This window comes from Pseudophryne corroboree, chromosome 3 (genome assembly GCF_028390025.1).
Source record: "Pseudophryne corroboree isolate aPseCor3 chromosome 3, aPseCor3.hap2, whole genome shotgun sequence".
NCBI lineage: Eukaryota > Metazoa > Chordata > Amphibia > Anura > Myobatrachidae > Pseudophryne > Pseudophryne corroboree.
Genome location: NC_086446.1, coordinates 348,050,828 through 348,073,230, shown reverse-complemented (window position 1 = coordinate 348,073,230; position 22,403 = coordinate 348,050,828). Strand labels below are relative to the sequence as shown.

Sequence of the window (22,403 nt, the reverse complement as noted above, 5' to 3'; positions counted from 1 at the left end):
GTCGGTGACCCTGTCAAACATGAGAACATATTAAAGACGTCGTCTTATATATGAGGGATGTACAGAGGGATATTTTGCCGGCTGGCATCCAAAATGAATGTAATGTCCATTCTGTCAGGAGGGTATTAGAGACCTGTCACTGGACAGGTGATGCTGACTTTAAAAGGCGCATAGAGATTCTGCCTTATAAGGGTGAGGAATTATTTGGGGATGGTCTCTGGGACCTCGTATCCACAGCAACAGCTGGGAAGAAATATTTTTACCTCAGGTTTCCTCACAGACTAAGAAAGCACTGTATTATCAGGTACAGTCCTTTCGGCTTCAGAAAAGCAAGCGGGTCAAAGGCGCTTCCTTTCTGTACAGAGACATGGGAAGAGGGAAAATGCTGCACCAGTCAGCCTGTTCCCAGAATCAAAATTCTTCTCTCGCTTCCTCTGAGTCCACAGCATGACGCGGGGGCTCCACAGGTGTAGCCAGGTACGGTGGGGGGCCGTCTCAAAAATTTCAGCGATCAGTCGGCTCGCTCACAGGTGGATCCCTGTTTCATTCAAGTAGTATTTCAGGGGTACAAGCTGGAATTCGAGATGTCTCCCCCCCCGCCGTTTCCTCAAATATGCCTTGCCGACAACTCCCTCAGGCAGGGAGGCTGCGCTAGAGGCAATTAATAAGCTGTATTCCCAGCAGGTAATACTCAAGGTGCCCCTACTTCAACAAGGACGGGGTTACTATTCCACACGGTTTGGGGTACCGAAACCGCATGGTTCGGTGTGACCCATTTTATATTTAAAATCCTTGAACACATACATAAAAAAATTCAAGTTCAAGATGGAATCGCTCAGGGCGATTATTGCAAGCCTGGGCGAGGGGGATTACATGGGATCCCGGGACATCAAGGATGCTTACCTGCATGTCCCCATTTACCATCCTCGCCAGGAGTACCTCAGATTTGTGGTACAGGATTACCATTACCAAGTCCAGACACTGCCGTTTGGACTGTACATGGCACCGAGGGTGTTTACCAAGGTAATGGCCGAAATGATGATACTCCTTCAAAAAAAAGGGAGTTTTAATTATCCCGTACTTGGAAAATCTCCTTATAAGGGCAAGGTCCAAGGAGCAGTTGCTAGTCGGGGTAGCACTATTTTGGAAAGTGCTACAACAGCACGGTTGGATTCTAAACAGTCCAAAGTCACAGCTGGTTCCTACGACACGTCTACTGTTCCTGGGGATGGTTCTGGACACAGAACAGAAATAAGTGTTTCTCCCGGAGGAGAAAGCCAAGGAGCTGTCATCTCTAGTCAGAGACCTCCTGAAGCCAAAACAGGTATCGGTGCATCATTGCACGCGAGTCCTGGGAAAAATGGTAGCTTCCTACGAAGCAATCCCATTCGGCAGGTTCCATGCAAGAACTTTTCAGTGGGACCTGTTGGACAAGTGGTCCGGATCACATCTTCAGATGCATCGGCTGATAACCCTGTCTTTAAGGACCAGGGTATCTATACTGTGGTGGCTGCAGAGTGCCCATCTTCAAAAGGGCCGCAGTTTCGGCATACAGGACTAGGTCCTAGTGACCATGGATGCCAGCCTTTGAGGCTGGGGGGCAGTCACACAGGGAAGAAACTTCCAGGTACTTTGGTCAAGTCAGGTGACTTCCCTACACATAAATATTCTGGAACTGAGGGCCATTTACAATGCCCTGAGTCAGGCAAGGCCTCTGCTTCAAAACCAGCCGGTACTGATCCAATCAGACAACATCACGGCAGTCGCCCATGTAAACCAACGGGGCGGCACAAGAAGCAGGATGGCGATGGCAGAAGCCACAAGGATTCTCCGATGGGCGGAAAATCATGTGTTAACACTGTCAGCAGTGTTCATTCCCGGAGTGGACGACTGGGAAACAGATCTTCTCAGCAGACACGACCTCCACCCGGGAGAGTGGGGATTTCATCCAGAAGTCTTCCAAAGGATTGTACACCATTGGGAAAGGCCACAGGTGGACATGATGGCGTCCCGCCTCAACAAAAAGCTATAAAAGATATTGCGCCAGGTCAAGGGACCCTCAGGCGATAGCTGTGGACGCTCTGGTAACACCGTGGGTGTACCAGTCGGTTTATGTGTTCCCCCCTCTGCCTCTCATACAAAAGGTACTGAGAATAATAGGAAGGCGAGGAGTAAGAACGATACTCGTGGTTCCGGATTGGCCAAGAAGAGCTTGGTACCCAGAACTTCAAGAAATTATATCAGAGGACCCATGGCCTCTGCCACTCAGACAGGACCTGCGGCAGCAGGGGCCCTGTCTGTTCCAAGACTTACCGCGGCTACGTTTTGACGGCATGGCGGTTTAACGCCGGATCCTAAAGGAAAAGGGCATTCCGGAGGAAGTCATTCCTACGCTGATTCAAGCCAGGAAAGATGTAACTGCAAAACATTATCACCGCATATGGCGAAAATATGTTGCTTGGTGTGAGGCCAAAAAAGGCCCCAACAGAGGAATTTCAACTAGGTCGATTTCTGCATTTCCTACAAGCAGGAGTGTCTATGGGCCTAAAATTAGGCTCCATTAAGGTACAGATCTCTGCTCAGTCGATTTTCTTCCAGAAAGAACTAGCTTCAGTACCTGAAGTTCAGACATTGTAAAAGGAGTGCTGCATATTCAGCCCCCGGTTGTGCCTCCAGTGGCACCTTGGGTTCTCAACGTGGTGTTGAGTTTATTAAAATCACATTGGTGTGAGCCACTAAAAACCGTGGATCTAAAATATCTCACGCGGAAAGTGGTCATGTTATTGGCCTTGGCTTCGGCCAGGCGTGTCTCAGAATTGGCGGCTTTGACATATAAAAGTCCTTATCTGATTTTCCATATGGATAGGGCAGAATTGAGGACTCGTCCCCAGTTTCTCCCTAAGGTGGTATCAGCTTTTCACTTGAACCAACCTATTGTAGTGCCTGCGGCTACTAGGGACTTGGAGGATTCCAAGTTACTGGACGTAGTCAGGGCCTTGAAAAATTATGTTTCCAGGACGGCTAGAGTCAGGAGAACTGACTCGCTGTTTATCCTGTATGCACCCAGCAAACTGGGTGCTCCTGCTTCTAAGCAGACTATTGCTCGCTGGATTTGTAGCACAATTCAGCTGGCGCATTCTGCGGCTGGACTACCGCAGCCAAAATCTGTAAAAGCCCATTCCACAAGGAAGGTGGGCTCATCTTGGGCAGCTGCCCGAGGGGTCTCGGCTTTCCAACTTTGCCGAGTTGCAACTTGGTCAGGGGCAAACACGTTTGCTAAATTCTACAAAATTGATACCCTGGCTGAGGAGGACCTGGAGTTCTCTCATTCGGTGCTGCAGAGTCATCCGCACTCTCCCACCCGTTTGGGAGCTTTGGTATAATCCCCATGGTCCTTACGGAGTTCCCAGCATCCACTAGGACGTCAGAGAAAATAAGATTTTACTCACCGGTAAATCTATTTCTCGTAGTCCGTAGTGGATGCTGGGCGCCCATCCCAAGTGCGGATTGTCTGCAATACTTGTATATAGTTATTGCCTAACTAAAGGGTTATTGTTGAGCCATCTGTTGAGAGACTCAGTTATATTCATACTGTTAACTGGGTATAGTATCACGAGTTATACGGTGTGATTGGTGTGGCTGGTATGAGTCTTACCCGGGATTCAAAATCCTTCCTTATTATGTCAGCTCGTCCGGGCACAGTGTCCTAACTGAGGCTTGGAGGAGGGTCATAGTGGGAGGAGCCAGTGCACACCAGGTGACCTAAAGCTTTCTTTAGTTGTGCCCAGTCTCCTGCGGAGCCGCTATTCCCCATGGTCCTTACGGAGTTCCCAGCATCCACTACGGACTACGAGAAATAGATTCACCGGTGAGTAAAATCTTATTTTTTTATTTACTCTGCTATGATGAGACAAATGAAAAGCTTCCTGACTGAGATTAGGTTAAACTTGCAGTATGTGATGGTTGATGCTACCTTGTAGTAGTGGTCCTATAAATATGCCATCATAATTCAAAAGGATAACCGTTATAGGAGTACATCCTGGAAAATATTAAATTAATTTAATTTTTTGAAGGTGCAAAGTGATGTTAAAGTGTGTAAGGATTGCTGACTTGGGATTTGTTCTTATTTGCAGAACGCCTTCTTTCTCCTCCATTACCAATACCAACAGTGTGGACCTCCCTGCTTGTTTTTTCCTTAAGTTTCCACAACCCATTCCTGTTTCCAGTGGTTTTATCCAAAAAGTTCAAAACTGCACAGGTGAGGACAGGTCTTGGTTTCTGTTCATTCCCCCCCCACCCTGCTTTCTCCATTAATAAACCATTCCTCAACTGTTTGTATAGTAAAGTGTAAAATTGATCATTAAGCCTAGTTTTCTGATACAGCATACGTTTAGGATTCTTTATCTGTAATCATTTCCTGACTACTTTAATATCCATTCAGAACAAATCCAAATGTCATGTGCATTGTGCCCCTTGCCTGCTTGCAGGAATAGTGCTCAAAGAAATTCTAGATTTTAGCTATTAGCTGGTGAGAACACCTTCAGACAGTATGTGTTTTTTCTGTAATTTTATATGGGATTTTTATTAATGTTGCCATTGGACATGATTCATCTGCACAATGAATAGAGTGGTATCCTCCTCAAAAATACAGAATTTGAGGAGGATTGGAAGGCTATGTTGAAATACACAGACAGATGCTAAAGTGATGTATTTGAATTTGCAGCATATTGTACTTCTACACTTTTATATGCACCATTGTTACAGAGCACCATACACCCAGTTTGTGTTTTCTTATTCTGCCCGCAGGTATTCCTTTGTTTGATACCCCTCCAACCTTCTCGCCTCATTATGAGCTGGTCACCCAGTTTGAGCTGGCTAAAGATAAAGATCCTCTGAACCATAACATGCGATTTTATGCAGTATGTATATTTATCTTTTTATTTTTTATTTTTTGTTTTCTTCTTTGAAATAGAAGTATTGTAGGTTACTTTAACAATGATTACGTCTTAGGCCAGAAGTTCCCAAAGTGGTCAAGTAGGCTTACCATACAATGCTCATGGATTGCACAGGTTCTGTGACTGATTAAAACCAGGTGAAATACAGGCTAAAGTCAGCCAGCCACAGAACCTGTGTAATTCATGTGTCCTGGTTTAAAGGGATAGTATGGTAAACCTATACTCAAGGCATTCTAACGGTCCAGATTTTATGTAGGCATACCATATTATCTCTTTGATCAGCTTCAGATCCTGTATAATTGAGTGTTCCAGTTTAAAGGGATAGTATGGTAAGCCTATTTTTAGGTATATCCATGGCTTAGCACAGATGGTTAAATCAAATTTACTAAGGTACTAATTAAGTCACCTGTGGTCCCGCATGGATATACTTAAAACCTGGCATGCCTCGAGGATTGCTTTTGGGAGTCTCTGCCTTAAGGCCCCATACAGCCGCACTCTATTGGGGGCAATTTGGCATTTTGCAGATGATTGTATAAATAAATCTGCATTGTATGTGGTTCACAGACCGCAGATTCAGACCAAAAATAGATAGGGATTGTTAAATCAAGTTGTCCAATATTTGGATTTTATAGATCAGTTGGGGCTGTAGATTATTAGTGTATGGTAACAATTAGCAGATTTGCAGACCGTTTCTAGTGAACTGATGAGCCTTTCAAGTTTGGCAGATCTGTATTTTCTGAAAATGATCAGCAAATCACTGTAAAATATCTGTAATGTATGGGCACGGATTGGTGGATTGTGGAGTCTTTAAATACGGGGAAAAAATTATCAGAATCTGCAAATTATGTTTTTGTGATTGCTGTTGTATGGGAGTCTTAAAGCAGTATGTTATTATTAGAATGTCTAGGGCAGGCATTCCCAGCCTCGGTTCTCAAGGCACGCTAACTAACAGTCCAGGTTGTAGTGATATCCATTCTTCAGCACAGATGGTTAAATCAAAATAACTGATGTGCTAATTAAGTCACCTGTGCTCAAGCATGGATATCACTAAAACCTGGACTGTTAATGTGCCTTGGGGACCGAGGTGGGGAATGTGGCTAAAATGGTTAATTCCAAAGTTTGATGGTTTAAATGTAATTTGTGAATATTTCTGCCTTTGCAAGGGGCTCTACTATAATTCTGAAAATATGGCCCCATCTATATATGTATCTGTGCTCACTAAAAGATCATCTCACACCTCTGAGATCATAGCTTGTTGATCGAGGGGCCAAGTATTGATCAAATTTGATCTTTGTACTTTTCAAGATAACCTATGGGACTTCCTGCTTGCACATAATGGATTGTTTGATCTTAAATGAGACGTTTTTATACCACCAAATACCACGATTTTAGTGTTAATTATTTTATTTTTTTATTTTTATTTTGTGTGTAGCTTCTTTGTATTTGTTAGGCTTTTAGAGAAGCAACAAAATTGGAAGAGTATAAAGGTGGGTATACACTTGTCTATGTGCTCAGTGAGCGGCATCGCCTAGTGTTTCCCCTCCCGGGCCAGGGCACCGGCAGCGGGCATTCACACTGTAAGATATCGCTAAGGATATCGCACAGTGACGTCCTGCTGCGGCCGGCCAGAGCATGCAGCTTTGGATGATGAGTACAAATTAAGCTGCATGCACGGCCGAGACTGTGGGTCGTTAATGACCTGCGGGGCTGCTCATCGCTCGGCGGCGGTATACACACTGGGCGATTATAGTAAACTATATATCGCTCAGGAGGGGGAAAATTAGCAATATAGTTCACGATCGCTACGTGTGTACCCACCTTAAGTAGTTTGGTTCTAGCTTGCTAGGATTTGTTTTCTGGAAACCTTTTTTTCTCTTACGTCCTAGAGCAGAGGTTCTCAAACTCGGTCCTCGGGGGTCCACACAGTGCATGTTTTGCAGGTCTCCTCACAGAATCGCAAGTGAAATAAGTAGCTCCACCTGTGGACCTTTTAAAATGTGTCAGTGAGTAATTAATACACCTGTGCACCTGCTGGGTTACCTGCAAAACATGCACTGTGTGGGCCCCCGAGGACCGAGTTTGAGAACCTCTGTCCTAGAGGATGCTGGGGACTACGTAAGGACCATGGGGGTATAGACGGGCTCCGCAGGAGATAGGGCACCTAAAAAGAACTTTTACTATGGGTGTGCACTGGCTCCTCCCTCTATGCCCCTCCTCCAGACCTCAGTTAGATCTTGTGCCCAGAGGAGAATGGGTGCACTGCAGAGAGCTCTCCAGAGTTTTCTGTTGAAAAATAATTTTGTTAGGTTTTTTATTTTCAGGGAGTCCTGTTGGCAACAGGCTCCCTGCATCGTGGGACTGAGGAGAGAGAAGCAGAGCTGGCTTGTCAAGTTGGGCACTGCTTCTAAGGCTACTGGACACCATTAGCTCCAGAGGGTGTCGGAGCACAGGTCTCACCTGGGGTTCGTCCCGGAGCCGCGCCGCCGTCCTCACAGATGCCGAAGATAGAAGCCGGGTGAGTATGAGAAGGCAGAAGACATCTTAGGCGGCAGAAGACATCAGATCTTCATGAGGTAAGGCGCGCAGCGGTAAGCTGCGCGCCATTGCTCCCAGTCACACACACAGAGCAGCACTGAAGGGTGCAGGGCGCAGGGGTGGGCGCCCTGGGCAACAATATTCCTCACTTTTGGGCAAATTCAGATAGATTAGGCTGCGGAGGCAATAAATCGAAGATCCCCCGCCATTTTAATAGAAAAGTCACTGGGACCGAAGCCCGCCGTCGGGTGGGCGGGGCTTGATCCTCAGCACTAACCAGCGCCATTTTCTCCACAGAAGCTGCATGCATGATCGCTGGCTCCTTGGTCTCTCCCCTGCTGAACTTCACAGGCTGGAAAAAAGAGGAGGGGGGCACATTAGCGACGCAGTGAGTGGGAATTGGTATATTATATATAAAAAAGCGCTATCTGGTCATATTTTTTTCAGTGTTTTCAAGCGCTGGTGTGTGCTGGCATACTCCATCTCTGTCTCTCCTAAGGGCCTGGTTGGGGTTTTGTCCCCTTGTAGGTTAATCCCTGTGTGTGGGGGGTGTCGGTACGTGTGTGTCGACATGTCTGAGGCGGAAGGCTTCTCCAAAGAGGAGGTGGAGCAAATGAGTGGTGTGTCCCCGTCGGTTGTGCCGACTCCGGATTGGATGGACATGTGGCATATGTTGAATGCAAGTGTGGCATCTTTACATAAAAGGCTTGATAAGGCTGACTTAGGGGGGACATCAGGGGGTCAATCCTCGGATTGGACCGACTCACAGGGCCCGTCGGGGTCTCAAAAGCATCCCTTAACACAAGACACTACTACCGACACGGATTCTGACTCCAGTGTCGACTACGACAAAGTAAAATTGCACCCTAGGTTGACTAAAACCATTCAGTATATGATTGTGGCAATAAGGGATGTGTTGCATATTGAGGATGAACCCTCGGTCCCCGACACAAGGGTACACATGTTTAAGGGAAAGAAACAGATTATTAATTTTCCCGCATCCCATGAATTAAATGATTTCTTTTGAAAAGCTTGGGAGACTCTGGAAAAGAGACCGCAGATCCCCAAAAGAATTTATATGGCATACCCCTTCCCTAAGCAGGACAGGGAGATTTGGGAATCATCCCCCACTGTGGACAAGGCCCTGACGCGCTTGTCCAAGAAAGTGGCGCTACCGTCTCCTGACACAGCGGCTCTTAAGGACCCTGCAGATCGCAGGCAAGAAACTACCTTAAAGTGTATTTATTCTCATACGGGTGCTGTGCTAAGACCGACAATTGCGTCGGCATGGGTGTGTAGCGCAATTGCAGCTTGGACAGATGAGCTGACAGATCAATTTGATAATATGGATAAGGATACTATATTCTTAACTAGCCCATATAAAAGACGCAGTCTTATTTATGAGGGATGCTCAAAGGGACATTGGATTGCTAGCTTCTAGGGCCAATGCCATGTCTATCTCAGCGAGAAGATCCTTATGGACTCGCCAATGGACGGGTGATGCGGATTCCAAAAAACATATGGAAGTACTACCCTATAAGGGTGATGTATTGTTTGGGGATGGGCTGACGGACCTGGTTTCCACAGCTACAGCAGGTAAATCAAATTTTTTACCATATGTTCCCCAACAGCAAAAGAAAGTAACACCCTATCAGATGCAGTCCTTTCAGTCGCACAAGTCCAGAAGAGGTCGGGGATCCTCTTTCCTCGCCAGAGGTAAGGGCAGAGCCAAAAGAGCACCTGCTTCGGCAGGTGCCCAGGAACAAAAGTCCTCCCCGGCTGCTCCAAAACCCACAGCATGACGCTGGGGCTCCCCTGAGGGAGTCCGCACCGGTGGGGGCACGTCTTCGACTTTTCAGTCAGGCCTGGGTCAGTTCAGACCTGAATCCCTGGGTGTTGGAAATAGTTTCCCAGGGTTACAAATTGGAATTCGAGGAGGTGCCCCCGCACCGATTTTTCAAATCGGCCCTACCAGCTTCCACATCGGAAAGGGATATAGTTTTAGCTGCAATTCAAACGCTGTGTATACAGCAAGTGATAATCAAGGTTCCCCTGCACCAGCAGGGAAGAGGTTACTACTCAACCCTATTTGTGGTCCCGAAACCGGACGGTTCGGTCAGACCTATTTTGAATCTGAAATCCCTAAACCTGTACATAAAAAGATTCAAATTCAAAATGGAATCACTCAGAGCGATAATAGCCAACATGGAGGAGGGGGAGTTTATGGTATCTCTGGACATAAAGGATGCGTACCTTCATGTCCCCATAAATGTTCCCCATCAGGAATACCTGACATTCGCTGTACAGGATTGTCATTACCAATTTCAGACGTTGCCGTTTGGACTTTCCACGGCCCCAAGGATTTTCACCAAGATAATGGCGGAAATGATGGTGGTCCTGCGCAAGCATGGAGTCACAATTATCCCATACTTGGACGATCTCCTGATAAAAGCGAGATCAAGGGACAAATTGCTGAGCAGTGTGGCGCTCTCTCTGAGAGTACTCCAGCAACACGGTTGGATTCTAAATCTACCGAAGTCACAGTTGATTCCGACAACTCGACTACCGTTCCTAGGTATGATACTGGATACGGAACAAATGAAGGTCTTCCTCCCAATAGAGAAAGCCCAGGACATCCAGAACATGGTCAGAGACCTGCTAAAACCGAAAAGGGTGTCAGTTCACCAATGCACTCGAGTTCTGGGAAAAATGGTGGCGGCCTACGAGGCCATTCCCTTCGGAAGGTTCCATGCAAGGACTTTTCAATGGGACCTTCTGGACAAGTGGTCCGGGTCCCATCTGCACTTACATCGGAAAATAACTCTGTCCCCAGGGGCCTGAGTGTCTCCCCTGTGGTGGTTGCAAAGTGCTCACCTGCTGGAGGGTCGCAGGTTCGGAATTCAGGATTGGATCCTGGTTACCACGGACGCGAGCCTCCGAGGATGGGGAGCGGTTACACAGGGGAAAAAAAATTAAAAATTTTCAGGGTCTTTGGTCAGACCAGGAGTCCTGTCTACACATCAATGTGTTGGAACTCGGGACCATTTACAACGGCCTTCGACAAGCCGAGAGTCTTCTTCGAAACCTACCGGTTCTGATTCAATCAGACAATGTCACAGCAGTGGCTCATGTGAACCGCCAAGGCGGGACAAGAAGCAGAGTCGCGATGGCGGAAGCCACAAGGATTCTTCGCTGGGCGGAAAATCATGTAAGCGCTCTGTCAGCTGTCTTCATTCCGGGAGTGGACAACTGGGAAGCAGACTTCCTCAGCAGACACGATCTCCATCCAGGAGAGTGGGGACTTCATCAAGAAGTCTTTGCAGACATAACATGTCTTTGGGGAACTCCTCAAATAGACATGATGGCGTCACGCCTCAACAAAAAGCTTCGGAGGTATTGTGCCAGGTCTCGGGACCCTCAGGCAGTGGCAGTAGATGCTCTGATAACACCGTGGCTGTTCAAATCGGTCTACGTGTTTCCTCTTCCTCTCATCACAAAAGTGTTGAGGATCATAAGGCAAAGAAACGTACAGACAATACTCATTGTCCCAGACTGGCCTCGAAGGGCCTGGTACTCAGATCTACAAGAGATGCTCACAGGAGATCCCTGGCCTCTTCCTCTGAGGGAAGACCTGTTGCAACAGGGGCCCTGTGTATTTCAAGACTTACCGCGGTTACGTTTGACGGCATGGCGGTTGAACGCCGAATCCTAGCGAAAAAGGGGATTCCGGAAGAGGTCATCCCTACTTTAATAAAGGCTAGGAAGGAGGTGACGGTTAAGCATTATCACCGTATCTGGCGAAAGTATGTGTCTTGGTGTGAGACCAAGAATGCACCTACGGAAGATTTTCATCTGGGTCGTTTTCTCCACTTCCTAGAGACAGGAGTGGACATGGGCCTGAAATTAGGCTCTGTTAAGGTACAGATTTCGGCCCTCTCGATTTTCTTTCAGAAGGAATTGGCTTCTCTTCCAGTAGTCCAGACGTTTGTAAAGGGAGTGCTGCATATCCAGCCCCCTTTTGTGCCTCCAGTGGCTCCATGGGACCTGAACGTGGTGTTGCAGTTCCTAAGATCACACTGGTTTGAACCGCTTAACAAGGTTGAGTTGAATTTCTTACCTGGAAGGTGGTCATGCTGTTGGCCTTGGCATCAGCAAGGCGAGTGTCTGAATTGGCAGCTTTGTCACACAAGAGCCCCTATTTGATTTTTCATGTGGATGGAGCTGAATTGAGGACACGTCCGCAATTTTTGCCTAAAGTGGTTTCTTCATTCCATATGAATCAACCTATTGTGGTGCCTGTGGCTACAAATGACCTGGAGGATTCTAGATCCCTGGATGTAGTCAGGGCCTTAAAAATTTACGTAGCCAGAACGGCTAAAATTAGGAAAACAGAGGCTCTGTTTGTCCTGTATGCTGCTAATAAGATTGCCGCACCTGCTTCGAAGCAGACTATTGCTCGCTGGATCTGTAATACGATTCAGCAGGCTCATTCTATGGCTGGATTGCCGATACCAAATTCGGTTAAAGCCCATTCCACAAGGAAGGTGGGCTCTTCTTGGGCGGCTGCCGAGGCGTCTCGGCATTACAGCTTTGCCTAGCGGCGACTTGGTCAGGGTCAAACACTTTTGCTAAATTCTACAAGTTTGATACCCTGGCTGATGAGGACCTAGCGTTTGCTCAGTCGGTGCTGCAGAGTCATACGCACTCTCCGGCCCGATTGGATGCTTTGGTATAAACCCCATGGTCCTTACGGAGTCCCCAGCATCCTCTAGGACGTAAGAGAAAATAAGATTTTAAACCTACCGGTAAATCTATTTCTCCTCGTCCGTAGAGGATGCTGGGCGCCCGTCCCAGTGCGGAAACTCTGCAAGACTTGTATATAGTTGTTGCTTACATAAGGGTTATGTTACAGTTGGAATAGGTCTTGGACCATTACTGTTGTTTTGTTCATACTGTTAACTGGTTATGTATGTTACATGGTATGATTGGTGTGGGCTGGTATGACTCTTGCCCTTGGATTGCTAAATCCTGCCTTGTATTGTCCGTCTCCTCTGGGCACAGTTCTCTAACTGAGGTCTGGAGGAGGGGCATAGAGGGAGGAGCCGGTGCACACCCATAGTAAAAGTTCTTTTTAGGTGCCCTATCTCCTGCGGAGCCCGTCTATACCCCCATGGTCCTTACGGAGTCCCCAGCATCCTCTACGGACTAGGAGAAATAGATTTACCGGTAGGTTTAAAATCTTATTTTTATAAATTAAAAAACTCTATTTCTGCCTTGTATTGTTTGTGTTCTGAAATTTAATGTTGGATTCCACTTTGCTCTCAAGAGCCAACATTCTTTTAAATTAGAGGTTCCCAAACTCTGCCTTCAAGGACCACCAACAGTTCATGTTTTCCAGGTCTCCTCACAGAATCACAAGTGAAATAATTAGCTCCACCTGTGGATCTTGTAAAATGTCAGTGAGCAATGCACCTGCTGTGTGACCTGGAAAACATATAAACTGCAAGGACTGAGTTTGTGAACCACAGTTTTAGATGGTGTAGACCAGGCCTGTCCAGCCTGTGGCTCTCCAGTTGTTGTGAAACTACAAGTCCCAGCATGCTCTGCCACAGTTTTGCTATTGAGAGAATACTAAAACTACAACAACTGGAGAGCCACAGGTTGGCCAAGCCTGGTGTAGACCGCTAGAATTCAGATGTGAAAGTACCTATCAAGTTGACTAATACGCTTTGTAAGGTGAAAATATTTTTCTTCGTAGCAGAAGCATTGGTTTGCTCTAGTTGCAGTTCTGAGGTGATTTGTGGTGACATTAAAGATTATGTAACATTATTTTATTGCATATTTTTTATGTATTCAGAAGTTGTTCCACTTCTACTGTTTGAAGTCTTATTCTGCATGGTGTGCCTTTTTGCTTCTTGTTTATACCCACTGAAGATTGATCTAGATAAGAAGGATGAATATTTTCTTGTTTTGGGTATATAAAGTAATACCATGTGATCATTTGGGTGACCTACTAGAGGGCACAGACTGTTATACATTATTATTACAGGTTGAGTAGCCCTTATCCAAAATGCTTGGGACCAGAAGTATTTTGGATATTGGATTTTTCCATATTTTGGAATAATTGCATACCGTAATGATATCATGACGATGGGACCGAAGTCTAAGCACAGAATGCATTTATGTTTCATATACACCTTATGCACACAGCCTGAAGGCCATTTAATACAGTATTTTAATAACTTTGTGTATTAAGCAAAGTTTGTGTACACTGAGCTATCAGAAAACAAAGCTTTCACTACGTCATTCTCACTGAAAAATTCTGTATTTCGGAATATTTGGATATGGGATACTCTGCCTGTATTGTTGTCAAGGTTCTTATAGGTTTGTATGAATAATGCACAGAGCTAAAGGGCATTTTCACAATTGGGGTAGATTTACTAAAGCTTCTTAGTCAGACAAGTGGTGGTGGTGTCCATAACAACCAATCAGATTCTGTCTGTTCTTTTCCAGAATGCAATAGAGAATTTATAGACAGAATCTGATTGGTTGCTATGGGTAATACCACCACATGTCTGTTTTAAAAGCTTTAATAAGTCTACCCCGATTCAAGGTTATTAGGACTTGTACAGTGGCTGAATATAAACTGACCTCCCTAGGCCATAAAACCTTGATAATTCCCGAATTTGCTCACACAGATAAATGGAACAGTTTGTAATTTGCCTATATTATATATAACTAAGAGTCCAATGGTCAGAAAAAGACTGTTTTGAATAATTAATTTGATTACATTTACTTTCAACATCTGAGAGACAAAAATTATTTGGGTCCCAGGTACGGGATCTGTATATAAAACCGGCAGCCGGGATCCCGACTGCCAGTATACAGACAGCAGGATGCCAGCAATGGGGCGAGCACGGGCAAGCCCCCTGTATTCCCGCTTACCCCAGGGACCCATCATTTAAAAACAAATTGGGGACCTACTTCATTGTTTTTGGGTCCCATCATAATTTATGTTTACCAAGTCAGAGATTTGCTAAAGTGTAGATAAGAGTGATAAAAAGTAGAGAGATAAAGTACTAGCCAATCGACTCCTAACTGCCATGTGACCGGTTGTATTTGAAAAATAACAGGAGCTGATTGGTTGTTACTTTATCACTCTATGACTTAGTACGTCTGCCCTACATCTATTATGTGTGGCATTACTATGGGTTTCCCACTGATATTCTTACGTATTCAGTTACGGTTGCTGCTTCTTATATAGAAGTAACAGCGATAGCAGGAATATGGTAATGCAGCAGGAGGTGTCACGACTCCAGCATGCACTACTGATCTGAGCTGCATCCTAGGATACAGTATCGGACATCTCTGACACTATCAGCTGGCTGCCTGCCCCGTGGGTTCATGTGAGCCAGCCACCACAGCTGCAACCTAGAGGTCAGGAAATCTCCAACCTCTGACGGAGATCCTGGCCCCTTCCATCCCCTGCAACAGCGGTGACATGCCTGAGTCTCCCCCGCCCCACCCCTAAATGGCATCTGTCAATTACTGATAGGCTGATGCCACTACGCGTCCGTCGCCTCATTTTCACATGCGCAAAGTACTGGCAATCCGGTAAAAATGATTAGTACTTTGCTACTAATGTAGCAACTCCTGCCCGTGTGAATATTTATTATTATAAAGTTTATAAACCCTTCCGAATTTTCTATATTTCTGCTGAAGTGTGGCTTAAAAGTAGATAAAGAGAACCTGAATCAAACAGATGAGACAAACAAATTAGACTTGTTAGACAAATTAGAAAATGAATATCACATATCTGTGAATGCCAAAAGTATGTGAACCTTTGCTTTCAGTATCTGGTATGACCCCCTTGTGCAGCAATAACTGAATGTAAACGTTTCCGGTAATTGTTGATTAGTCCTGAACATCGGCTTGGAGAAATTTTACCCCATTCCGCCGTTGAAAACAGCTTCACCTCAGTTATGTTGGTTTGTTTCCTCCCATGAACTGCTCGCTCCAGGTCTTTCCACAACATATCAATTGGATGAAGGTTAGGACTTTGACTTGGCCATTCCAAAACTTTACATTTATTCTTCTTTAACCGTTCTTTGGTCGAATGACTTGTGTGCTTTGGGTTGTTGCTGCATGACCCACGTTCTGTAGAGATGTAGCCAATGGACAGCTGTCCTGACATTTTCCTTTAGAATATACTGGTATAATTCAGAATTCATTAACCCATCAATGATGGCAAGTCGTCCTGGGACAGATGCAGCAAACAGGCCCAAACCATGATACCACCACCACTGTATTTCACAGATGGTATTTATGCTGGAATGCAGTGTTCTTCTTTCTCCAAACGCTGCTAGGTAGCGGCAACGCTCGCTACTTCTCACATAAGTAGCTGGGCAGCGCTGCAGCTTCCCGTCGCTTCGTATGCTCTGCTCCTCCTGGTACCAATTCTGTGTCTGCAGCATCTGCAGAGCTGCAGTGTTTGGGCAGGAGGAGGGTGGTGGAAGCTGCTGCTCCAGAGCAACGTAATTCTAATCTAGCCCACACACACACACACACACACGCGTGCACACACACACACTGACAACACTGTATTGTGTAACAGGGGCTCTGCAGGAGTAATGTTGTAAAAGGAGGCTTTACCTGGTGTAATGTGTAAAAAGGGGCTCTGCCTGGTGTAATGTGTAAAATGGGGCTCTGCCTGGTGTAATGTGTAAAAGGGGGCTCTGCCTGGAGTAATGTGTAAAAGGGGGCTCTGCCTGGAGTAATGTGTAAAAGGGGGCTCTGCCTGGAGTAATGTGTAAAAGGGGGCTCTGCCTGGAGTAATGTGTAAAAGGGGGCTCTGCCTGGAGTAATGTGTAAAAGGGGGCTCTGCCTGGAGTAATGTGTAAAAGGGGGTTCTGCCAAAGGGGGTTCTGCCTGGAGTAATGTGTAAAAGGGGGTTCTGCCTGGGGTAATGTGTAAAAGGGGGTTCTGCCTGGGGTAATGTGTAAAAGGGGGCTCTGCCTGTAGTAATGTGTAAAAGGGGGCTCTGCCTGGGGTAATGTATGTAAGTGGCACTACTGTGTGGCATAATATGAATTGGAACAACAAAAAATAGATAAATCAATTTTACCAAGAGAGCGCATTAACAATTTATTACAGTTATAAAACACACATAACATTTATAAACAACACTTAAAATATATGGAATTATAATCCAGTCTTTAATTTTGTGCATATGTGGCCAGACAATTTACTTTTGTGTCAGTCTGTACAACATTAAGACAATTGATGAGGTTTTAGTTCCTTGACACTTAGGGATTGATATAGCCGTATCTCTAAGCCACAGCTCCGGGATTCACCCCGTGTGCTGAGGAACCGCAGCGTGAGGCTCAGTCTTTTTACAGCTGTGGTCGTATTATTTGAGCGGCAGCACGGGGAGGACGCTGTGGAAGTTGGAAAGTCACAATATCAAACTCCACCCATTGCTTTAAAAGCCATTGCATGTATTACGAGTGTGGGGTTCACTTAAGTCACTCAAATACCGGGAGAGGATTTAAATGCAGACCTCTTGGTTAGGTAGTTTGCATACCTGCCGTCTTTGGTTTACCGGTGAAATGTTTGAATGGATCCGCTGGAGGTGTAGCTAATATACAAAGGTCCCGATCACATGAATCTCCTTCCTTATGCATTTCTCCGCCAATATATAGTGACAAAACCGCCACTATATTGTCCCCATTGTCAGTTCCAAGGTAAAATATGCACTATAGCACATACATGCGAACTATGAATATTTTATTTCATTTCTTTTCATGGATTGTTTAAATTGAAAATTGGCAAGTAGTGTAAATTGGGTTGACACTGATAACATTCTGTATAGAGCCTACTCCAGCACAATTGAAATCTAAAATTAATCTCCATCCACTATGCCTCCACCCTGCAGGATGGGGACATTTCCTGCTTGGCTGCAGCATAGCAGAAGGTTTTATTTCTTCCTCTGCCGGTTTGAAAGGTGTTGTTTTTTTTTTTTGTTTCTTTTTTGTTTTTTGTGTTAGTTTCAAATCACCCCCTCTAATGTTTTCTGGGGTTTTGTTTTGTTTTTCACAGTCTTTGCCAGGCCAGCAGCATTGTTATTTTCTCAATAAAGATGCCCCTCTCCCTGATGGGAGGAGTCTACAGGGGACCCTACTAAGTAAGATCCCATTCCAGCATCCTGGGCGAGTCCCTACCATCCTCAACCTCATCAGACATCAAATGGCCTGCAACACACTGATTGGAAGCTGTGTGAAGCGCACCATAATTAAAGAAGGTAAGTGACAGCATCATTAGATTGTCATTATACACCGCCTTACAAGTACTGTTGTGCACAGATGTGACTGAATGGAAATATCTACATAACCTTCCTTTTATTAATGCATAGTGAATGCAGCCATTTATTGCCCCAAACCAGTATTTATGAGAAGGCGGGCTATAATAACAGCATAAACTAGTGGCATTGGGAAGGTATGAGCCGTTCTGTGCATCATAACTCAGTCATACTGTATAACTCTTTTATAAGGGACATACCCATCAGTACTGCTCCCTGACTAGGACAATTTTTATAATATTATCAAAATAATGTTACCCCAGTGTTCCATTTCCGTTGGTTACCTGCAAATGTATTCTTACCATGTTGGGGTTATTTTTTTTTCTTCTTTTTTTCATTATTTATTTATTTATTTTATTTGGGGGGGGGGGGGGGAGTCGGGTTGTACGGCACACTTCCACCGAACTGTGTGCTATTTCTGTAATGTGTACCTCCACCAACCTACGCAGTGTACCTTGGATGGTTCCTCTGCGGGCAGGATGTTCTCCATGTGGATCATTCTGTACAGGGTGTATCATAGTACTGTACAAGTGTCAGTTTTCCCTGCATTGGGCCCTTGTATGGCTTGTATGGCTGCATTGGGCCCTTGTATGGCTCACGTACCACAGCTCAAGCTTTGTAGTGCTGCCAACGTGGCTGCCTCATTGGGTGCGCTTGCAGATGGGATGAAAAATACGTGGACCAGCCAGTTTTGTTGGGCCCCGACTCTGAACATTAGGATGCTGCAGTCACCCCATTTTGTGTCATCTCTTCTGGGGGTAGTCTATTCCACCCAGGGTAATCCTACACAGTGCGCCCAAGATTGCTGCCTCACCTGACACACGTGAGGGTGGAATACACAACCCATAGAAGCTATTACCCAATGGCTCTCATTCCGAGTTGTTCGCTCGGTAATTTTCTTTGCATCGCAGCGATTTTCCGCTAATTGCGCATGCGCAATGTTCGCACTGCGACTGCGCCAAGTAAATTTGCTAAGAAGTTTGGTATTTTACTCACGGCATTACGAGGTTTTTTCTTCGTTCTGGTGATCGGAATGTGATTGACAGGAAGTGGGTGTTTCTGGGCGGAAACTGGCCGTTTTATGGGAGTGTGTGAAAAAACACTGTCGTTTCTGGGAAAAACGCGGGAGTGGCTGGAGAAACGGGGGAGTGTCTGGGCGAACGCTGGGTGTGTTTGTGACGTCAAACCAGGAACGACAGGCACTGAACTGATCGCACTGGAAGAGTAAGTCTCGAGCTACTCAGAAACTGCACAGAAAAATCTTTTCACAATATTGCGAATACTTCGTTCGCAATTCTGCTAAGCTAAGATTCACTCCCAGAGGGCGGCGGCTTAGCGTGTGTACTACTGCGAAAAGCGGCTAGCGAGCGAACAACTCGGAATGAGGGCCAATATGCCTACCCCAATCCTGCATTATGCTTACTGTGCGCTCTAGGTTTTTTTTTGTCTGTGTGGCTTATCTTTTGCTGTCGATTTCAATAGCTGCAGGTATCGTTGCCGCATTCACTGCCACTGTACCTGGCTGCTGCTGCTCCAGCCTGCTCATGTGAGATCTTGCGATTCTTTGCGAGATCTTGCACATGCCCAGTGGCGCCGGCCGGGAGGTGAGACAGCAAATCAGCACTAAGCTGATGCGCTGTGGGTTCTGGCAGGGATCGCCGGAGTGGGTGAGTTTTCATGCCCCCACTACAGAAGATGAGGTGCTGATACCCCTTTCACACACAAACTGAAATGACCAGGTGAAGCAGTTCTACCCAGAGGTGGATTTAGACCTCACGGGGCCCTAAGCAAGATACCGATTTCGGGCTCCCTCCCTCAAGCAATAAATGGCACTATATTTTCATTCCTGAATTAGGCCTCTTTATATTATTTGTTGTTTTTCCTACTTATATTCCATTACAATATATTACTTTCCCCCTTCACTGATTGCTCCATGTCCCCTCACCTCTAACTTCCATTATTACACCACTAAGTTACTGCATTTTAGATCTGTGCTCCCCTCACTGAATGTAGCAGGTCCCCATACACCATTATGGGAGTATTCAGCCAGCCCAGTGCTCCAACATTTTTGACAGTGGTCGCGGTTTGATGAAAATGCCCTCAATAACAGCCCTATCGGCTGGCCCTCCCTGGGACCCACAGGGCGCCCTGAGACCCACAGGGCCCTAAGCAGCTGCCTTGGTTGCCTTGTGGTAAATCCTTCTCTGGTTCTACCCGGTAATTTCACGAAAAACACGGGTCCTTTTTCTGTGTGAAAGGGTCAAACCGGGTTGACTCTTTCACACAGACAAAATACCCGCGTTGATCCGCAAATTACCGGGTAGAAATTCTGGACTCTGTAATATTGCTTGTCTGTGTGAAAGGGGGGTCAGGCAGGCCCGGCAAAACGACCATCAATGAAACATTTCTGTCTGAAAGTGGTATAATACATCTCGTCAGTACTGCTTCCTGATTTTCCTCAGTAAAGATGCAAAGCGGGAAGAGCTTATAGCAGCACAATCCCCAGAAGTACAGCTTGTAACATAGCAGTTAGGAGCTGACTGCCTGGAACTTTATCTCCGTCCATTTAGTACAATATATAACAGTCTAAAAAGTGGCTCAACTGTGTGTAGGCCACAAGTACACTACTTATGCGTGGCTTGTTGTTTTCCCTATGCAATATACAAAAGGATATAAAGTCTACACACCCTATTGAAATTGCTCGGTTTTGTTTTTATATATATATATATATATATATATATATATATATATATATACTATATTTTTTATTTTTTTTAAACATTTTTTTGTTTTCATGATAGCAGTGAGTATATGATTAAGTCTCTACCAACTTTGCACACTTGGACTTTGCAATTATATCCCACTATTCTGCAAATATATTCGAGCCCCATTAAACTGCAAGAGGATCAACTATGCACATCCCTGTGTCACGCCATAGGTTTTCAGTGGGATTGAGGTGTAGGTTCTGACTGGGCCATTTATTCCAAGACTTGGTTTTCAGAAGCCATTTGGTTAACTTGGATGAGTGCTTTGGATGAATATCATGTTAGGTGAAATTCATCTTCAGCTTGATGACAGAGGCCCAGCAGGTGTCATGCCAAATAATCTTGATATTTAGCTATCCATTATGCTATGTATCCTGACTAGTGCCCCAGATCCTGATGCTGCCACCACCATGCTTTTACAGTAGGCATTGTAATCTTTGGGCATTGAGTTGTGTTGTCTTTGCTACAAACATATCCTAAAATTAAGGCCAAAAAGTTCAACTTTGCTTTAAATCCAACTGTAAGACATTTACTCCTATGGATTGGGTTGATTGAATGGATTTTTAGCCAAAATTTAGACAAGCTCTTGATCTTGGAACAAAGTCATTTTCTACACCTGTCTTTACAGTGTTCACTTCTTTTTCCTAAAAAGAAAAAATGTTTCAGTTGCATTTTGTTGGTTGCAAAGTCACATTAAAGGTGGAAAAATGTCTTAAGATTTATTGATTTCAGGATTTTCATCACAATAAAATGTAATTCCAATAAGATTGTGTGGTGCTTTACATGTAGGGAAAGACTCCAGGCAAGAATGTGCTTAGGAACTCCTAGCAAGCACCTGAAGGGGTTAACTTTCTGATCTGGACAATATAGTTGGAACAAGTGGGGTTAGTTCTGTTAGATAACCTCTTGTTTTATACACCCGGATTTCATTGCTGCTCTTGTCTCTTCAGACTGCCCTAACCTCTTGCAATTTGAGGTTTCTCCTCTATCTGACTCCTGCATCAGCATATCCTTCCAGCATCCGGTCAATGATTCTTTGGTGTGTGGTAAGTGCTTGGGGCATGAGAAGAGTCATTAAATATTCATATTTCCTTCTCATTGGTACAAAGTAAGAGTAGTAGTTCAAGAGTCTTTACATTTAGGAAATAACCCTTTCTGAACTATAACCTTCCTACAACATCTCTCATTTGTGGTAGCGTAGCAGGATGGCTTAGTTAATGGGACACAGTGCTGTGTTCAGTTTACAAACATTCATAAATAGCCTTGCAGCATCAATCACAATATACTTAGCAAGGGCAAGTCCATCATCCCGTCTGGAAGTCACACTCCTGCCAGGCTCATCGCTCCGACAGCTGTTTGTGACTGCACACCTTTATCAAGTGACTGACTGTAGAAGGCTTATGTAGGCAGTTCGGGACCCGGTCAGGAACCTGGCAGTCAAAATACTTACACTGGGGGGGTTAGGAGCGCCTAGGGAGGTTTAGGCTATGGGGAGGGGGGGGGGATTAGGTTTTGGCACCTTCAGGGAGGGTTAGTCTTGGTATGTGTTTGGGGGGTAGGGGGTATTAGGTTTAGCCACCACCGGGTGGCATTTGGGTTAGGCTGCGAAAAGCTAAGGTTGGATTGGGAGGGGGGGGGTGTATATTTACCTTCCCCTGTCCAGATTCTGAACATCGGCATGCTACAGTCAGTAGTCTGACAGCCGGCATCCCAACCACCGACTAATTGATCCCAACCTGGCAGTTTATAATACAAATTATGCTCACCTGTGTGCCCAAATGGCATCCACTG

General features: G+C 45.4%; 1 protein-coding gene across 1 annotated transcript in view; it reads left to right on the top strand.

Moving 5' to 3' along the window:
• MED1 (mediator complex subunit 1) overlaps positions 1-22,403 on the top strand; it is a 193,375-nt gene that overhangs the window by 151,826 nt on the left and 19,146 nt on the right. Inside the window, exons 13-16 of the mRNA XM_063959724.1 lie at positions 4,134-4,258; positions 4,807-4,919; positions 17,589-17,790; positions 21,563-21,658. Of these exons, the coding sequence (XP_063815794.1) occupies positions 4,134-4,258; positions 4,807-4,919; positions 17,589-17,790; positions 21,563-21,658 (536 nt within the window). The remainder of the gene's footprint in view (positions 1-4,133; positions 4,259-4,806; positions 4,920-17,588; positions 17,791-21,562; positions 21,659-22,403) is intronic.